Source organism: Molothrus ater, chromosome 1 (genome assembly GCF_012460135.2).
Source record: "Molothrus ater isolate BHLD 08-10-18 breed brown headed cowbird chromosome 1, BPBGC_Mater_1.1, whole genome shotgun sequence".
Taxonomy (NCBI): domain Eukaryota; kingdom Metazoa; phylum Chordata; class Aves; order Passeriformes; family Icteridae; genus Molothrus; species Molothrus ater.
The window spans coordinates 45,078,287-45,096,533 of NC_050478.2; the positions used below are offsets into that span (position 1 = coordinate 45,078,287).

The window sequence follows — 18,247 nt, forward strand, 5'->3', positions numbered from 1 at the left end:
TGTTTCTCATTACCAATAAGCAAAGGCTGTGCTGTGTTGGGATGGGAGGAGTGCAGAGCAATGGGTGGATGCTTCTCTGTTCTCTCAGTCCAGTTCGCCTGCCATACATCACTGCCAGCCAGAGAGCAAAGGACCAGTTGGCAAATTGTATCCCATTTAAACATTGATGGAGTGAAGGCACCCTGGTGTGTTTTAAGTGCTGTATTAGTGGTCTTTATTTTACAGCATAAAGATTGCATATATAAACAGAAGCTCATCCATAATTTATAGTATATAAAACAGCTAGGGATGTAGGGAAAAGGAGGATTTCATTAAATACACATTATGATGCATCTCAGGGGAAGCAGAAGTATACTGGTTAAGCTAATTTTAAGGTCCACAGTGTACTGCAAATTGTTTATTTTTTCTTCCTTTTTTTTTTTCCTCCATTTGATTTGTTTTAAAGAAAAGGAAGGTTCCAGAAGCTTGAGGTTTAGCACTGCTTTGGAAATCCCTGGAGGTTTTGCAGGTGCTCTGTACCTTTTAAGGTTTGTCTCAAACAAAAGTGCTTGAAGGAAACCTTTTTGAGGAGGAATTCTGTTTAGCAGTCATGCAGCATAGTGGGAGAGGGATTTCAGATGTGTGAGACATGGCACTGTAGGTACCAGCTGACATCAGTTCCTACCTGTCAATGACTGCATCAGAAGCATCATATTTATGTCTAATAAATAAATGTGTCATGTCAGAGGGAAGATGGAGCTTTTAACTTTTATACAGGAGCTGGCATCAGAAGGTTGCATGGCATGTATTGCTGGGACCTACTTCCAGTGAGGCAGGTGTGCATTTATCCAGAAGTCCATCATCTGGACTTTGGGTTATTTGCTGTATTGTTTCCTTTGAAAGAAGCCAACTGCAGCACCATCTTCTTTGCACAGAATGGGAAAGAACAGTGAATTCTGAGATGGAAAAGCATTTGATGTTCTAAAAATAATGTGTCTTTTTCATTAATATTTATTATTTGAAGATCAAACTTTCTCTACTTTCCAGGTTTCAGATAATACTGGCATCTGCTGACTCCACAGGTGGCACTCTAACATTGTAATCTCACTGCAAAAACAGTCTCGATTTCAGATTAAGAAGGCTCTGTCCATGGTAATCTGGTTGATTTCCCTCTTTCCAATGCTGCAGAATGATAAGATACAACTAGTCTGAGATTTTGACTCAGCAACTAGTGCCAGATTTTAAGGCTCAGGTGGCTAAATAATCAGTGCAAGGCTAAACACTACAGGATTGTTGTCTTTTAAAGTTGTCTGTGTAGCTTGAGTTTGTAATTCTTCTTGAGATGTATCTTTAGCATAAGATTGCTGATTTCTGGTTTCACAGTGCTATCCATGCACTTGACAAACTTCCAAGACAGTTTTGGATGCTAGGTACATGATCGAGCCCATGCAGGCCTACATTCAGCTGCATTGCACTTACTGTCAGCCAACCAAGATAGGTTTTAAGGCATGAAAGAGAATAGGAGAAAGGACAGAGAAGGGTGGTAATTGTATAATGTAATTTTCCAAATAATTAAGCTCATATGTTGTTCTTTCAGCTTCATTTTGTTTTAAAGATGCTATCATAATACATTCCTGGGTTTTGCAGAATTTTCAGGTCTAACTTAAAACCTGTGATGCTCAAAGCTGGGCTGCCTGACAAACCTTACTTTGTTTTTAGATTAAATCAGGATGTATATTGCCAGAGGAAGAAGTAAATAAACACAGAACACTTAAGGCTTCCTCTGGTGTTTGAGTAGGACATACAATGATTCTCTCTGATGGGCGAGTGCTGTGCTGAGCGCAGCTTTGTAGATGAGGGTCAGAACAGGACATGAAAGGTTGTGCAGGGAACTGAGACACCTAGAGATGGATAAAAAAAGAATGATGTGTTTACTGAAGAGTATCCACTTGAAAAAGAGGTGTGTTTATATGTAAGGCTGCAGTTAGACCTGAAACATGGGCGCTAACTCACCTCCTCCCCCTACCCTCTTATATACAAGCACTCTTCCAGAGAGATGTGCTTGTAGCAAAGCAAAATCCTCCTGTCCTACACCAGAAGCAGGGATCTGGCTTTTGCTGTTCCTGTTTCTCTTCTGCAAGTAAAATGGCAATACTGTCACCACTGGATCCTAACTGAGCTCTCAGTGTCTTCAAACTGGGAAGTGTTTTTCCTGTTTGTTCTTAGTTTCATTTGTTTAGGTTTTTTCAGGACATGTCATACAACATTCAAAGTTTGGGAGAAGGGAAAAAGAATGGGCTCTGGGTGAACATGTGAGGAGCAGTAATGGCTAAATGAATAAGGGTACCTTGTAAAGGCATTGCATGGATTACAGTTGCATTGGTATATGTAGACTCTGTTCCACAAACTTCTATAGACTTGCTCACATAAATTCATTACATCGATCAAACTATGGTATTTTATGCTCCTAGCACTTCCCTAAATTTTTAACCTCAGAAGTACAATAAAGGGATGTTTATACTCATATTCTGAGATCAATATGAAATATCCATAATTACTAGCTTACAAATTCCTTGCAAACAAAGCAGTAGCACTTTCACATGTGGGCAACCTTTTTTTTTTCCTTTTTTTTTACTCTGTAGGTGATGGTGTAGAGCTACTGGCATGCCCACCAGCATTTGTTGAGGAATAACCTCTTGTCTCTCTCCCTTACAACCCTCCTCTCCATCTGGTTAATCAAGGTCAGCTAATCTGAACTGACCCAAAATAAATGTGCACCCAAATGTGGCTCTACATATTACTACACAGCTGTGCATTCGTTCTGCTGACAGACCCATTCCTGATAAGCTAATCATTATTTTTGTAGTCTTTTTAAAGGAACAATGCTTTTAAGGGAATCAGATGTCTAAGAGGCCAGTAGAAGGATGGAAACAATCAATTGCAATCAGAATATGTCTGTCAGCAGTGAACAGAAAACCAGCTTGGGCAGACCCTTGAAGGACATATGTTCTGAGCCTTTTGCAGGAGACGGACCAGTCATCTTTGCTTTCTCCCAACCTGCTGTTCAAGGGTTTGCCCCAATGGATGGGATATCCACAAGGGGTGGTTAGGAGGGAATTTTCTTTCAATTGAGTGTGAAAATCTGCCTGTTCTTGCCCTTTTTTAGAAGGTGGTTAACAGATCCTTTTCCACATACAAGATTAACTAAGGAACAGATGCTCCAAACCCTTGGTATTTCACTCCCACTGCTAGATGTCTGGACTGCATACATTTGAGCAGAGCAAAAATCACTTCCAGGATAAATAGGCTGTGGCAGAGTGGCATCATTTTCAAGCTCATACTGTCTCCTTCCTGGTGTGGGAGTTTTCTTACCAAAGGATGCTTAAGCTGTTAATGCTTAGGGATTGCTACTGTATTTGCTACCAGACCTACTGGTTCTGTCTGTGCATTGATTATATTCACAGAGCACAGCTGAGAGGGGGATTTACTGCACCACTGGCAGGCATAGCTGCAGAATTTGCAAGGGAGCAGAGGGGATCAATAAGGTTGCATTTAAGTCATCTGAGTTTATGTATCAGTTCTAGGTTGATTCCCTGAATGAACAAGGTAGTCCTCAAAGCCCAGCTTAGAAGCTGCCACTCAGGTCAGAGCCTGCACAGCACAGATTCAGAGTGTTGCCCAAATCCAGAGGTACCTGCCCTCAGCATGGGTGTTGAGGTCCCTGTGCCTGCAAGGGCTCCTACTGTGGTGACCCTGCAGCTGCCCTATGGCACCCGGGGTTCCCAGTCCCTCCTGGACCTGGGACAGTCCTTGACCTATTCCAAATAATTGCAGAATAAATTACTGTTTAACTAGTTCTACCAGACTGAAGCATAATGCAAGAGTGGAAACAAGGTGAAATAGGCGGGAAGTGGGGGAAAAACATACATGATCCAGTTCTAAAGTCCCATCAGATGCTTTTGTGACCTATTTTGAATTACCATTTTGGCTTTTCTTTAGGAGAAAGAGGAATTCTTTTTCATCTTTTGGTGAAAACCCAAACTTCGTCATCTTTTATTGCAAAATTCTTCTCCCTAAACAATATGCATACATATAAGGCAGTTGTTCAAGGTAAAGAATCTATAGATTATCAACATTAGACTCAATATTCTTTATAATGGTTTATAAAGTTGTTCTTGCTTTTGGTTACTTGCTTTTCTTTAATTTATTCTGTGTTCAGAAGAGTGAGCTCATAGATTGTTACTGATAGAAAATGGAATATTTATATTTATTTAGTAATGGAAGATGGGATTATTTTTATTCACTCCTTCCTTTTTTAATCTTCACAAACCACTTTGTCTTTTTAAATTTTTTTTATTGAATGCCATCAATGAATAAGATGATTCCTTTTAGTTCTAGTTCAGTGAGAAATGAAGGCTGAGTTCTCTCCATCCAGGCATTAGAAACTATGCAACAGAAATCCATGAAGAGGAATTAAAAAAAAATAAAGGATAGTAATGTGTCTGTAATAGAAACAAACATGTCACAGGAGGTGCCACTAGGCAGGATTTGGCGGGGAACTCATCTAACTCAAGTGTCTAGAAATGCATGTCAATACCCCAGCTGTATTTTGTGAGCTATGCTGCACTGCCCAGCACTCCAGCGTGCAGCACCTGCCTCTGTGGGGTGTGTGCAGAGCACAGCAAATGATCAGATGATCTGCAGGGCTGCAGTGCCATCTGCTGATGCACCAATTTGCTGCAGAAACCAGCAGCGTCCAACTGCAGATGTACAGGGCAGCCTTGTCATTCATAACACATAAATACACCTAAAATAGCACTTGGTGGATGGGTTGGGGTTTTTGTTTGCTGAGGAAGCAGAACTTCTGGCTAGGAAATACACTAAGTATCTTTAGCTCCTTTCTTGACATCTCACATCTTTATAAATCAAAGCCAAAGTTCCTACATTCCTGCCTTATTTTGAAAATTGTATCTAGACTCCTGTATTTTTTTTTTGGACACTTTCAGTTCTTCTGCCCTGAGATCTTGATGCAGTCCAAGCATGTAGGCAGTTGATAAAGCTTGAGGGACATGGTTCCTTCATTTGGTCAGTAAAAATCCCTTGTTCCAAACCAAACTGATCTAAGACCCTATCAGGGTAGCCAGCCTTACCTCCAGTATGTACCTCCGTGCATCCATTCACAGGGAAACTACATGGAGCATCAGCCCCCAGGCAGGCTTCTCAAGCCTGTTCCCTTATTTTCAGTGTTTTGCTTCCTCTACAAATGTCCTCAAGGGAAAGACATCCCCTATGGTTCTACAGATGTGCTGTTAACCTCTGTGAAGAAGAGAGGCACTGATGCAGCACAGTAATATGTGCTTCTGCTGCCTGCACAGGTCAGTGCAGCAGTGAAGTCACCCACAGGGAAGGAGGATGTAGCCCATGCTGCAGCTGTAGGGCTGGGGAGTTAGTGGTGCTGGCTGAGCTTAAGTTGATGCAAGTGTGCCAGCCAGGATAAGGGCTTTTGCTGTGTTGCCTCACACCAAATAACTATCTTTCTAGTTTGCTCTTGATTTGCAAAAACAATAAAAAGAGGTCTTGAGGTCGTTTGCATTTCAGATAGAGTCATGACTCGGGCTGCTAATTGATTGGAGATTAACTTGTACACAAACATTTGCTTTTGTGCTCTGAAAAATACAGTCAATTTAGACTGGTTTGTTCTCATGCCAGGATCTGCTTCTGTCCTGTTCCTACACCAAGCTTGGCTATTGACACTCCTTTTTTGTGTCATTATCAGTACTACCAGTGATTTGAACTGCTCAGAGATTAATGTTTATGCTTTCTTTCCACCCCTGCATGTCTGAGTAAAACAATTCTATTATCTCTCCCTCCAGCCCTACCTGAAACTAAATTTCAGAACAAGAAATAACCTAATCCTCCACTTTTATGTATTCTTTGTTGGAATTGGAGTTTATCAGAACATCGGTACTCCTTGATCATTTCAGTCTCTCCAGATACAAGAACTACAGACACCTGCAAATGTAGTAGTGAAGAGTGCAAGTTCAATAGCATCTCCCTTTTTCAGGGTCTAAATATAGGGGTGCAGCTAAGCTATTTTATCATGCCATTACTTTTCTCTCCTTGAGCCTTCTGTGACATTGAACCGTCCTCAGTGAGAAGAGATAGTACATCTAGCAGAGCAGTCCAAGACAGATTTTATCAAAAATTCACACAAAGTGTAGAAAAATAATGAGGATGGCCTCAAGCTAAGCTTTGGAGGCACCACAAGCCTTACTACTTACTGTATTTCAACTGGATTTCCTGGGAAAATTTCTTAGCAGTAGTTCCTGCCTAATACCAAATTCCTGCTCCACAGAGACCTTGGAAACTGTGGAGAGCAACCTTCCTCTGATCTGACCCAAAAGTTTTAGCACACAACTTTAAAAAATCAGCTTTTCGCTAGATAAGCTTGTTTGATTGAGTTTATTTCAGATCCTAGGCTACTACACCACATGGGACTGTGTCCACTTTCTTTTCTCTGCTTCCTTGTTTTTCAGTTCTTTTCATCCTTCAGGCTGTTCGTCTTCTCCTTTTTAAATCCTTCAAGCTGTTGTATCTCTCCTTGTCCCTCTGAAGGCTTATCTGCCCTATAGTGTCGATGCACCTGAGCTGGCTTTAAATTGCTCAGGCACTGCTGGCCACAGCTTTGCTGCCAAAGCATCAGCCTGGGAGCGGGAGTGCCCAGCTACTTCAGGAGGTTTTGCAGCCTCTGCCAAGTTCTGCCTTGTCAGGGTTAAGCTGCTGGCAGGTCTTAGGTGAGTTGAGAGCAAAGAACAGATGCTGCCATCACTGTGATGGCATCACTTCGCTGCGATATTTATGAAACGGTGAGAAGGCACACAAGAAGCTGCCATTTAAACAAAACAGGAAAGCTGTCAAACATAAAGATAGCTCTCATTACTGGAGTCTCAGTTATCGTTTTACAGACTAAAGTTCTTCCTGGTATTCTTCTTCTTAAAGATCCAGTTCTTTGAGTAATAAGGGAAAATAGATACTACTGATTGAACTGTAGGCTATTCCTCCTTCTGGGTCTTCAGCATCTCTTATCTCTCTTGTTTGCTATATGCACATGGAAGAAGAATGTGCCCTGAGAGAATATTCACGGACAGCCACAACAACTGGCTGCTTCCAGTACATAACAACTTTAACACAAAGATTTCAAAAGCTGCAGCAGACACCAGAACTAATTTATTGAAAGCGTGGCAAGTTTGGTAGTTCTAGCTTTACAATGAATGAAGTGAACCACAGCGCAGTTAACACTCAGCAGAGTTCAGGTGGCAAATTTGTGGCAGAATTGTTTATATTGTCCACATATACTGCCAGGATGAAATCAAAGTTCATGAGCAAATTCCCTATAGTGAAACAATTTATGTACCTGTATGCATTGCATTAAATTATTTTATTTAATTTTGTTACTTTTTCATGGTTAAGAAGGATTCAGATGATCTTGATCAGTGAAAGATCTAGTTCAAGGTTTGGAACAGACTAAATACACACTTGAATATGGCTGACTTGGAAAAGTGATGCACCTGAAAGACTCCCTATAGTAAAATTACTTCAAACTTGTTGTGAATAGTTTATATCACTAAATTTGTCCAGTGCATCATATTAGGATCTATGTCTTTGGATGGACAAGATTAACAAAGTGGTAGTTATAGAAAATATAAAAAATATCTAGTGCAATAATCTTGGCTGTTCTTCATCAATTCAGAAGCCAAACTAAACCCCTGTGCTTAATTGAGTTTCCTTTTACTGCTGAGCCAAGGATACAGGAAGATTTGCAGTTAATTAAATCTTCTGGCGTGGTACATGGGTCCCACAGAGGAGCATTTCAGATGAGAGGAGGTGCAGCCAGGAAGTGGTATAAGTGTGGCTTTCAAGCCAGCAGGACTCCCAGCAATGCTTATGCTGTCCTGGGAATTTAAGGGACTTGAAAATAGCTGAAAGGCAAGTTCTCCTTTACCTCACCTGCACCAGTGCAAACCAGACCTCTGATACAGGCAAAGACTTGCCCTTTTGAGAGTAGCAGATTAAGTTAATTATTTGTAATTTGATCACTAAAAATGTACAAGGATTTGAGAGTGCCAACTTGACCTGTGCAAAGCAGCTGAGCCACTTGAAAACCTGGCATATATGGTCTTCTACTGACTCTGCTGGGAAGGCAACTTGACTTGAGCTCTGAGAGCCTTGTTTCTACCACTATACATCTGTGATTTGATATGCAAGTGTGAGTTCTGCTGAAATCAGCAGGACACTGACAGGACTAAAAGCTTTTCAAAACGGGACAAATTTAAATGTGTCTTCTGTAACTGTCTGACTTCTCTGTGCCTAGGTCAAAACTAAAATGTCTGATCTGTTTATGTGGTACTGAAGGCATGTCCCTTCCCCCTCAGTAGCAGTCAGGCTGATTAACAATTACAACAGTATTTTATCTTGTTATGCCTTGAAATGTGACCCTCCTAGAACTAAACAGATGTGCAATTGTAGGCTAAGTTGACTTCATTAGTAAGACAGAATAAAACTGCTCAGCATATTGGGTGTTATGTATGTATGTCCTAGCAAACAGAATTCTGCATTAAAATCAGTTGAGTTACATATCTCTTTCTGGGGAACAGGCTGTTTGTTTGCTTTTTTTTCAGTTTTTAACTTCTGCAAATTGTTACACCAGATGGCCTGTTGAGCCAACAATAGATCATCATGTCTCACCACAGTGGGATCTCTTTCTGGCTAACTTGAGTCAAAGCAGTTCGATATCAGTCCTCACCAAGCACATTCCCAACAACTTCACCTTAATTATTTCTCTCCATCTGGTCCATGGTAGTATAAACGATTTCCTGCCTCTTTGCATAGCATCAGAAATGCACATAAATAAGCAATTTAATGCTGAATTCTTTTGAATAGATTAAATCCCATTTGTGATGTTAGCAGATCCCACACTTCCATGGGTAACTGAATACTAATTATGGTAAAGAGCTGAACAATTAACTTCTTCTGTTTTTAAATTTCACTCTCTGATTTTTAATCCCACAGAGGTCTCAGTCTGCATTCTCCCTGGCTAGTGAAGATATGGCCAGTAAAGGACAAGACCCTGCATCATCTGTGGCCGAGGCTCTTGGGAGGCAGCAAAAGGGACAGTCCAGGAAGCAGAAGGAACGCAAGCACTCCGCTTTACCCAGCTGGAGAGTGTAGACAGGCTAAATGAAACAAGTAAATATTTCTAGTACGAATAAGATTCTTTTTTTGGTTCTCACTCATGTGTGGAATAAATACAACTTAAAGCAAGGACCTTCTCTAGGGCATTTCTGCTGACCTTTGTGCTTTCAGAGGTCACATGCAAAATGTATATTCGATGTTGCCATTTTGCAATTTCATTGGGCTATGTCATTGCTTATCTTAACTTTCTTTTTAAAAAAGTATTCAAAATTTGAGTCTTTGTGAAGTTGATTTTAGACTGCTACAAAATTTAGACAACTGGTTTGGATACATTTCAGGGCTTCTAAGGCACAAGAGCTCAAGGGCCTTTCTTTGTCATTGGTAACCTGTCCTCCAGTTGAAGGAGTTTGCAGCCCCTTGTATCCCTTCCATGACACAGGGTAACTGTTCATGAGCTTTTGTGGTGAGCCAGTCATTAAAATAATTCGCATTTAGAATTTCTCCTTACGACTTTATTTTCAACTCTGATGAATTCACAAATGCAGTATTCTGTGCAGCCCTACTCACTTGTGCTTCCAGACTTGTCTCAGGAAGCTGTATGTGTAGGAACTCCACAGACCAGCAGCTTCCCTGGATCTGACTGCTGTCACCATGCATTAGGTATGGATGTAAATATGGATGATGGATGGTGAGCAGCTTTCCAAGTCAGCTCCATTCCTGAATCAGCACCCTGGGACAGAGTGCAATTCCCTGCTTACTTCTAGATGACATAAAAACAGGTTGTAACTGTAGAAGATATCAATGTGTATAAGTATCTGAAGGGAGGGTGTCAGAGGATGGATCCAGGCTCTGCTCAGTGGTGCCAAGCAATAGGACAAGAAACAACAGGCAGAAACTGATGCACAGAAAGTTCCACCTGGATATGAGAAAGAACTTCTTCACTGTGCAGGTGACCAAGCGCTGGTACAGGTTGCCCAGAGATGCTGTGGAGTCCCCTTCACTGAAGATATTCAAGAACCTGGATGCAATCCTGTGCCATGTGCAGGTTGGTTGGACCAGCTGACCCACTGTGGTCCCTTCCAACCTAACCTTTTCTGTGCTACTGCAGTTGTGGCTCCTGCTCTTGGGGTGCTCCCATTTCCGTTGCCTCTCTTGTTCTGGCTGAAGCATTTGCAAGGCCACAAGAGTGTAGCACCAGGCAACTCCCTCACCCTAGTGTTGGTTAGTTTTTACCCCTACAGTTGCACAAAGGGGAAGAGCTGAACTCATTGCAGTAGCATTCCCTGTATCCAAGTGTTGTCATCCCATGGCAGAATCTGCCTGTTCATGCTTCTTCTCTTGTAGCAGCTGTAGAGCCCATCTGACCCCTGTAGCACACTGGTTCATGAAGCTGCACAAGCAGAAAACTTCTTTTGTGGGGTGAGTTCACTGGTGCTGTAGCTCCCACAGCTGCCTCACTAGGCACTGGCAGGCACAAACAGTTACAGTGTGTGTTTGGGTTTGATGGTGACCAGGGACCAGAGCTGCCATGTGTTCAATTTGTTTATCTGTAATGCCAGTTGATAACTGGGGAGACTGAAATTTAGACAATTTCAGTGCTTATCCTCCCCCGTGAAAGAAATTAATATTAAAGTAGCACTAAAATCTAACTTAACCAAGTATGCATTACTCTGTGAATTTCTTAACCAGCCCACTGTCAGACGTGTTTTTCTCCTGGGCATTTTAGTGGAAGGCCTATTTTCAGTAAAGCAGTTAATTTGCTCCTAAAATTTAAGCACCCACTTGAATCCCATTTCATTCAACTGTTGAGCAATTTAGTATTTAACAATTGCTTAACCACAGAAGAACAACAAATTGACCCGGGTTTTTTTGGGCAGTCTATGCAGAGGATTTGTTCTGCTTCTTTCATCTAAAAACCACATTTGTGATTAAAGTGTGGTGCCTATTGAGCTAATAGTAAATAGCTGACTGTGCTAATAATATCTGTAAAAAATGGTCTCACCTATGCAGTATTAAGCAGCTTTGTATTATGATACAGAAAAGAAGAGAAATCTCAACGAAGAGTTTGGTGTGGTAACATCAATGGGCCTTTTAGGCATGTAGCCAAAAAGTAGTTCACAATTCATTTTGGTTGCAGTTCATATTGGTTTAAATGGTGACTCAAGAGCCTTTATCAATAGTCTTACAATGAAACTTCTTAAATCTTTTTTTTCTTTTCACATGAATGAATTATAGCTTATGCCCAAAGAATTGTGGGGAAAAAAAAACATTCTTTCAAGTGATTTCATTTTGGAAAATCGGGAAGGGAGCACTTGACACTGTAGAATAAAAGTGGGATAAAGCTGAGTCAGCTTTCTGAATATAGAGGTCTCGGTTGCTCTCTACCCTGTTTGTCCTCTAAGATGTAATCAACTAGTATCCTGTCCTTTCTTCAGTTAATTGAGGTTGGTAGACTGATTCTCATGTGGTGTTGTTAAATAGAATAAGGGAATATGGTTTGGGGGAGAAAAAAAGTTTGTGGCTCTCCATTACCTTTGTGCAATATGGTGCAGCTGAATTCAATTCCTGTTGGAGATTTATATCCTGCAGAGCTGTTGGCTTTGTTTGAAGGAACAATGTTTTAAGGAAAGTTCTTTCCCTCAGAGGAAGTTCTTTCTCTCAGGAGAACCCTATACTTAGATTAGTTAGTATAGTTAAGAAAAGTAAACAAGCAGGAGTTTCTTGTGCTTGATAGCTTGTTTGGGTTTTTTTTTTCCTACAAAATCAGGGGTTACTATAAAGAATTATTAGTTCTCCTTACACACCTGACTTCAGTTTTATCCTTGCTTGGTCAGTGCTACTAGAGAGCTAGTATGATTTTGCTTTTCTTTTAAGCGGGAGTAAGAATTGTATTTTCTCAAGTTCTCTAAATTGACTTAAAACTTAGGAAATGAAAGGAAGCCAAAAGGATTCAAATGAGTAAGAAATGCAAAAGTTGTCATAAAACTCTCATAGCTCCTAAGTTTAATTACAATTTAATTTTTGTTTTGTTTTTTTGTGGGGGTGTTTTGGTGGTGGTAGTGCACCTCAGACTTTGTTTTTTTTAAACTAAGCACAGCTTACTGCATACTAATGTTCTTTATGAACAGCTCCAGGGAAAAAGTAATCTTCCTTTCATCCTAGTATTTGTAACCATCTAATGCAAAATGCCTAATTATATTCTACAAGAGACCCAGATATTACTGTGTCCATTTGAAAATAGTGATGTTCAGCTTACATTATGAGAAAACTATTGGTTTGTTTTAAGAATTACTATAGGTTTCTGAAAATAACAAACTTGAATCCAGGGAGGAATCCTTTAGTCTGAAAAGTTCATTAAGTAGGCTAGATTACTGTGTAAATCCATGGCATTATATAGTTTTCAAGTGCTGCAGAAGGCAGAATCATTGCACATCCATATGTCCCATGTGGGGAATTTTCAATTTTGATTGGAAATTAAATCTAAATTTAGAAGAAATACAATTCTCAGAGTTATGAGAGTTAAAGAGCACTTTGTGCTTTTTTGGATTTTGTGTTGGGGTTGTAAAACATAGTCTGAAAATGTGGAAGGATATAAGAGCAGCAGTGCTTGTGTCAGAATCAGCACATTTGGTATTTAGTCTGGGGTAGAGCAGCCATAAGCAAGAGTCTAGGAGAGATTAGGACAAAGAAAGCATTTTTCATACTCCCTCTGAGTAGGCTCTGAACCTCTAGAACTATCAATTTAATTACTATTTCAGCTATTTCTGTATTTAGTAAATTTTAGTGGATCTCTCCTCCATGTTCATAGCCATCTCTGTTTTATCACAGATCATTTCAAGCATCCACAACAACCTTGGGCAAGAAGCTCCATAGGTCTGGTTTTTGCATCGCAAAACTTTATTTTTGCATCGCACTACTTTATTTTGTTTATTTAAAACCTTGATTTCTCTAGCTTCACTTCATGCCCTCTAGTAGCTAGGTTGGAATAGATTCCCCCATCTCTTTTAGGTTATATTCTCTCAGTCTTCTGTCCTCCAGATGGCAGAGCTCTGGCTTACTTAATCATTCCTTGAATGGACACCATTTCAGAACCTGGTACAACCTCTGTTGCTCTTCTCTGATTCTTTTTCCATCTCTCATTTTCAATGTGGGGGACCAGAATTGCACACCAGAATGAAAGACATTTGAAAAACTCAGGATTTATGCATGCCTGTGTGCTTATGTTCCATCAGTCTTTCCTAATCATTCTTTTAGAAAAAAACTTTGGTCCAAGTACTCTCCCATTTTAGTCATCACCATGACTTAAAGTGGTGGCTTCCAAGTACTAGGGCAGCTTGGCTCTCAATATGGGAGAGTTCACGTGGCAGCAGCACTTGCACTTGTTTGTTGGTTTTGTTGAAACTTTCAATCTGTGGCAAGTAAAAGCAGCCATTCACAGTGTAATCACAGCTGTTCTCATTTCCTTTCCATAGGTCCGCCTTCTGTTTTCCAAAGCACCGATGGAAACTGGGTAGCTTTGCAGAACGTCACCCTGCCTCGTCCTCGAATGCTGGCCAAACCAAAGAGTCAGGTGTTCAAAGCTTTGGAGAACGAGTCCAGCATTGTGTCTGCCTATGACGAGATGGGCTCAGACAGCGAGGATGACTATGACTGGAACGTGGCCTTGAACAAGCTGCGGCGGAGACCCCGACAATTGCCAGACGACTTCTATTACTCCAATTCCCAGTATGGCACTGAGTGGGTTTATGGCAACGATCAGTACCAGGCAGTGACCTCCCCCTCCTCTGGGTTATACACCAACACTGAGACACTGTTCTCTGATTCGGAAACATCTTCAGTAAACTCTTCCCAGGAAGCTAAAGGACCTAGCAAACTTCTCTGGTTGCAAAGCAGAACTCAAAGTGAAATGCCCAGAATGGAAAAGAAGCACTTCCATGGAGAACTAGATGTGAACTTCAATCCACAGGCAACTAGCTTGGAGTATTCAGACAGCAGTGAGACTGAAGGAGTCCATTATGATTTAGAAAAGAGATCAAGAAGGTGGAAGAAGAACAAAGCCATCTCTGAAGACTTATGTGAAGAAAAGAATCAGGCAAAAGCCAACAAGATGAATTTAAGTCAGGTAATTGTGTTTGAGCTTACCAGATGCATTTTCAAAAAGAGCTGGGCAAAACTAATTAATCCATGCTGGCAATATCATGTGAATCATGAGTGGGAGATGAAGTGTTCTTGCAAGCTTTATCTTCCTTATGTCTCCTAAGTAAGAAGAAGAAAAAGCAGGGTGTTAGACAGGCTTTACCTTTTTCTCAAATAGGCCACTTTCATCCAATCAAAGACTTCATTAATGTTGTAAAATACAGTGCTCTTAAGAAAAAAACCCTCAAGACTTGTCAACAGCTGAGAAATGTTAATTAATCACTTGTTTTGTTGTGCTGTGTTTTTTTAACTTCTGTTTTCTTGATATAAGAAATAACTCATATGCCTGGGAATCTGCTCTGCAGTGTCTACAAATAATCTGGTAAGGAATAAAGCTAATGAGCAGCAGAAATTCAGAAAGCGCTTTTTGTGAAATCCAGTCCAAGTGACATCTGTTTTTAATTGGTCATCTTAAGATGAGTTCTGATGTGATAGGGGGAGTGTTTGCAAACTACTTCCATTTAAATAATTTGTCAGTTCATTAAGAAAACAAACAAAACCCAAAGAAACAAGCAAAAACCCCAGACTCTACTATCTCAAACTCCAAAAAATTGTTCATACAGCTTGAAGGCAGCAAACATATGATTTAAATTACAGGTGTTAACCAGAAAGGTGAATAATTACAGGTGGATAACCAGAAAGCCAAGTCTCCTCTATTTGGAGTTTGTCCAGACCTGGGACTGATATTAAGGGATCCATTTGTTCCCCAGAATTTTGTTAGCAGTGCAAGCACACAAGCTCAGGAGAATATTGACCCCTTGTCCAGTTCCATTTCCCACATCCTACCCCTCTTAAATCCTGAAGCTGCATCATTGCTGCAGCAGAGTAATAATAAGCCTGAAGCAAGGAACTGAGGGCTGGCTTCTCCCTGTACCTTTGATTGTGAGCAGCCTGATTCAGTCTTAAAGCTGTCCGACCAAATTTAGGATGCCTGGAACAGTTTTTCTTTCCTTGTGCTACTAGCCTGTATTTCCTATAGAAAAACATCACTACACGTGATTGTAAGTCAGTATTAGGATTCTAGATTTCAGCAGGGTTTTAATGCTGGATGTCATTAATTCTGGACCCATTCCATCTGCTTTTAGGACAGAGTGTGGGTGTTCGGGGTGTTCTGTACTGATTCATTCACACTTGTGTCGTCCTCATATATTTAAAATCAACAGTTCTCCAAGGGAAGTATGATGTAATATAATGTGATCTGATGACACATCAGTGGCCATTATTGACTTCCTGGAACATCAGACAGAATTGCAAGGCTTTACAGGGACTGCACGAAGATTATATCTTGTACACAGACTTCTGCATTTAGCCTTATGGCTTTGTTTTCTTTCTTTCGTGACCTCTGTGTGTCTGTATTCATATTGTGGCTTTCTAGTCACAACAGACAATACACAGAGCATGGAAGACCAGAGCTCACAGAGAAAGTCCTGGAGACTTTATAGAATCATAGACTAATTTAGATTGGAAACACTTTTAAGATCATCAAGTCCAGCTGTTAACCCTGCACTGTAGGGTTGACCACTAAACGTTGTCCCTAAGTGCCATGACTACATGTCTTTTAAATACCTCCAGGAATGGTGAATCAACCATTTCCCTGGGCAGCCTGTTCTGGTGCTGGATAATCCTTTCTGCAAAGAAATTTTTCATAATATCCAATCTAAACCCCGCCCCCCCCCCCACTCATCCAGGTGAGGTCAGAAAGGCAGGGTGCTTCCCAAATATCTGTGTTGGCATCCTTTAGAATCTTAGTGTGTGCTTCAAACTGCAAGCTGGTATGGAAAATTATATTCTTCTTTCCCAAGTCTTTTGTGAGTTGCTTTGTCTCTTATAACCTCTCTGATGTGCTGAAAGTGCAAGATTCAGGATTCTAACCCACTCTCCCCTTCATTTTACCCTTGAGGCTAAAAGAGGCTGTTCCTGCTCCCCTGCTTCCTCAGCCTCATTGGGGCAAGCAGAGGCACAGTGCCTCCAGATCATGCCACTGTTTCCAAAGCAATGAAATTCTCACTAGGAAGTTTATTTATGGGTGGGTTTGCATGTGTTTAGTTTGTGTTTGGACACACACACACACACAGAGGTGGCTGATTTGACAGCTGGTGCTCACATTTGTAGAACTTTTACTCCAGCCTCTGGCAAACAAGCATTGCTGGCACCAGGAATGGACTGCCTACCACAATTTAGAGCAAGAATGTTGCATGGTTGAACAATTCTAGGAAGCAAGTAAAATTGCCATGTGTGTGAGGAACCTGATTTAATGTATGAAAATGAATTAGCCAGACATCATTTACAGTGCTCAGGTAAATGAGATAAAAGGGATGTCAGAGTTTCATATATTCCCCAGAATTATGTATTGATCTTGGTAAAATGATTGATTTGAGGCTGCAGCAGGGAGAGCCCTGCATATAAACAGTTTTACAAAATTATAGTGTCGGTGTGTGAAGAACTGCAGTCAGCATAGACTTAAGAAAGATTGACTGCAGGGTCTTAAACCAGGCATAGCTTTTCACATTATGAAATTATGCAGAGTTTGCAGAGACGATACAAACTCTTGTTGAAGCAAGATATTAGACAGTGAATAACTGATTATATGTCAATTGCAGTAAAGGAACACTTTTTCAGTACTTCACTGCATTGGAATATAATCTTATTTTACTGCATTGTAACAGTAAGATGATAATTTGTTAACCATTATGTTTTCATCGGCATTGTAGAACAGGATTTCAGTTTATCGGTCTAAAAGTTAGGGTTTCATTTTTAATTTTCAAATGAGGAAGGTTGCTTTCTTGTTTTTTACTCTCCAGGTTTCTCAGTGAGATGAAAACAAGCCCTTTTCTTCTTTGTTCTGAGTCTAGAGAGTTGTAAGCAGTTATGGAACCTGCTTACAGTTTCTGGAAAAACTGTAGTCAGTTCATAATTCATAACTGAATTTCAATTTAAAATCAGGTATTTTTAAATCAGGATCCAGTTCCCAGAGTAGGATAATGCTGTGGCATTTTTAAAAAAATATATTTTAGACACAAGAGTGGAATGACGACTTTGTGACCGAGAGAGAATTTTTTGTTTAAAGTCTTCAGTGCCTTAGAAGGGGAAACCTGAGAGCAGATACCAAGATGTGCTGTATCTGTGGAATTTTTTGCTTAATGATAAGTAAAAGAAAAAGCTCCTTTACTGAGCTGTCTGTAGAGATACCATAAACACAGTCATGAAGCAAGATATGAAAACTGTCCTGATAAAACCAGAGTCCTGCTATAAATAATATCTGATTGCTTATATACCACAAAAGACATATTTCTGTGGGAACTGAACTGGAAAGTGCAACCTTTTATGATTTTTATGATTATTTTGCAAATAGTAGCTTTTTACAAAAAATAGGCTCTTAAGCCACCAATCATTATCTGCTTTTATTATTAATAATTGTAATAATAGTTGATACTATTAATAATAATAATATTGATATATTGAATCTCATTATCTTTTTGAGAGAAGGATATGACTGTTGCTTAATGTAGCTGAAGTTCTTATGTTTCTCATGCAAACTGGAGTGGCTTAATTGCTTCAAGTGAAAGAAGTGCCCTCATTATGAGTTTGCTTCTTTGATCAGGAGACCCCACCTGTTAATTACAGCCCTGCAGCCAGGTAAGGGATGAGCACTGTCAGGCTGCCTGTTCCCACGGGATGGCGCTTGGGATGTATTCTTTGAGAACAGCTCCCTGAAATCACTCTGGCTCTTGATGAGAAACTGCCTGCTAACCTCACAGTTTGTGTATTCTCCTAAAAATTTTCATTTCCAATTTTTGGTTTCCTATATGAAGGGAACTTTCTCACAGGAATTTATAGTTTAACATAGATTTTGTTCTGGAGCATCTTTTTTTTGTATCTC

At 40.3% G+C, this 18,247-nt stretch overlaps 1 protein-coding gene across 1 annotated transcript in view; it reads left to right on the forward strand.

Annotated features, from left to right (window-relative positions):
• MYRIP (myosin VIIA and Rab interacting protein) overlaps positions 1 to 18,247 on the forward strand; it is a 207,314-nt gene that overhangs the window by 160,557 nt on the left and 28,510 nt on the right. Inside the window, 3 exon segments of the mRNA XM_036404897.2 lie at positions 9,049 to 9,196; positions 9,199 to 9,225; positions 13,644 to 14,293. Coding sequence (XP_036260790.1) covers positions 9,049 to 9,196; positions 9,199 to 9,225; positions 13,644 to 14,293 — 825 coding nt within the window.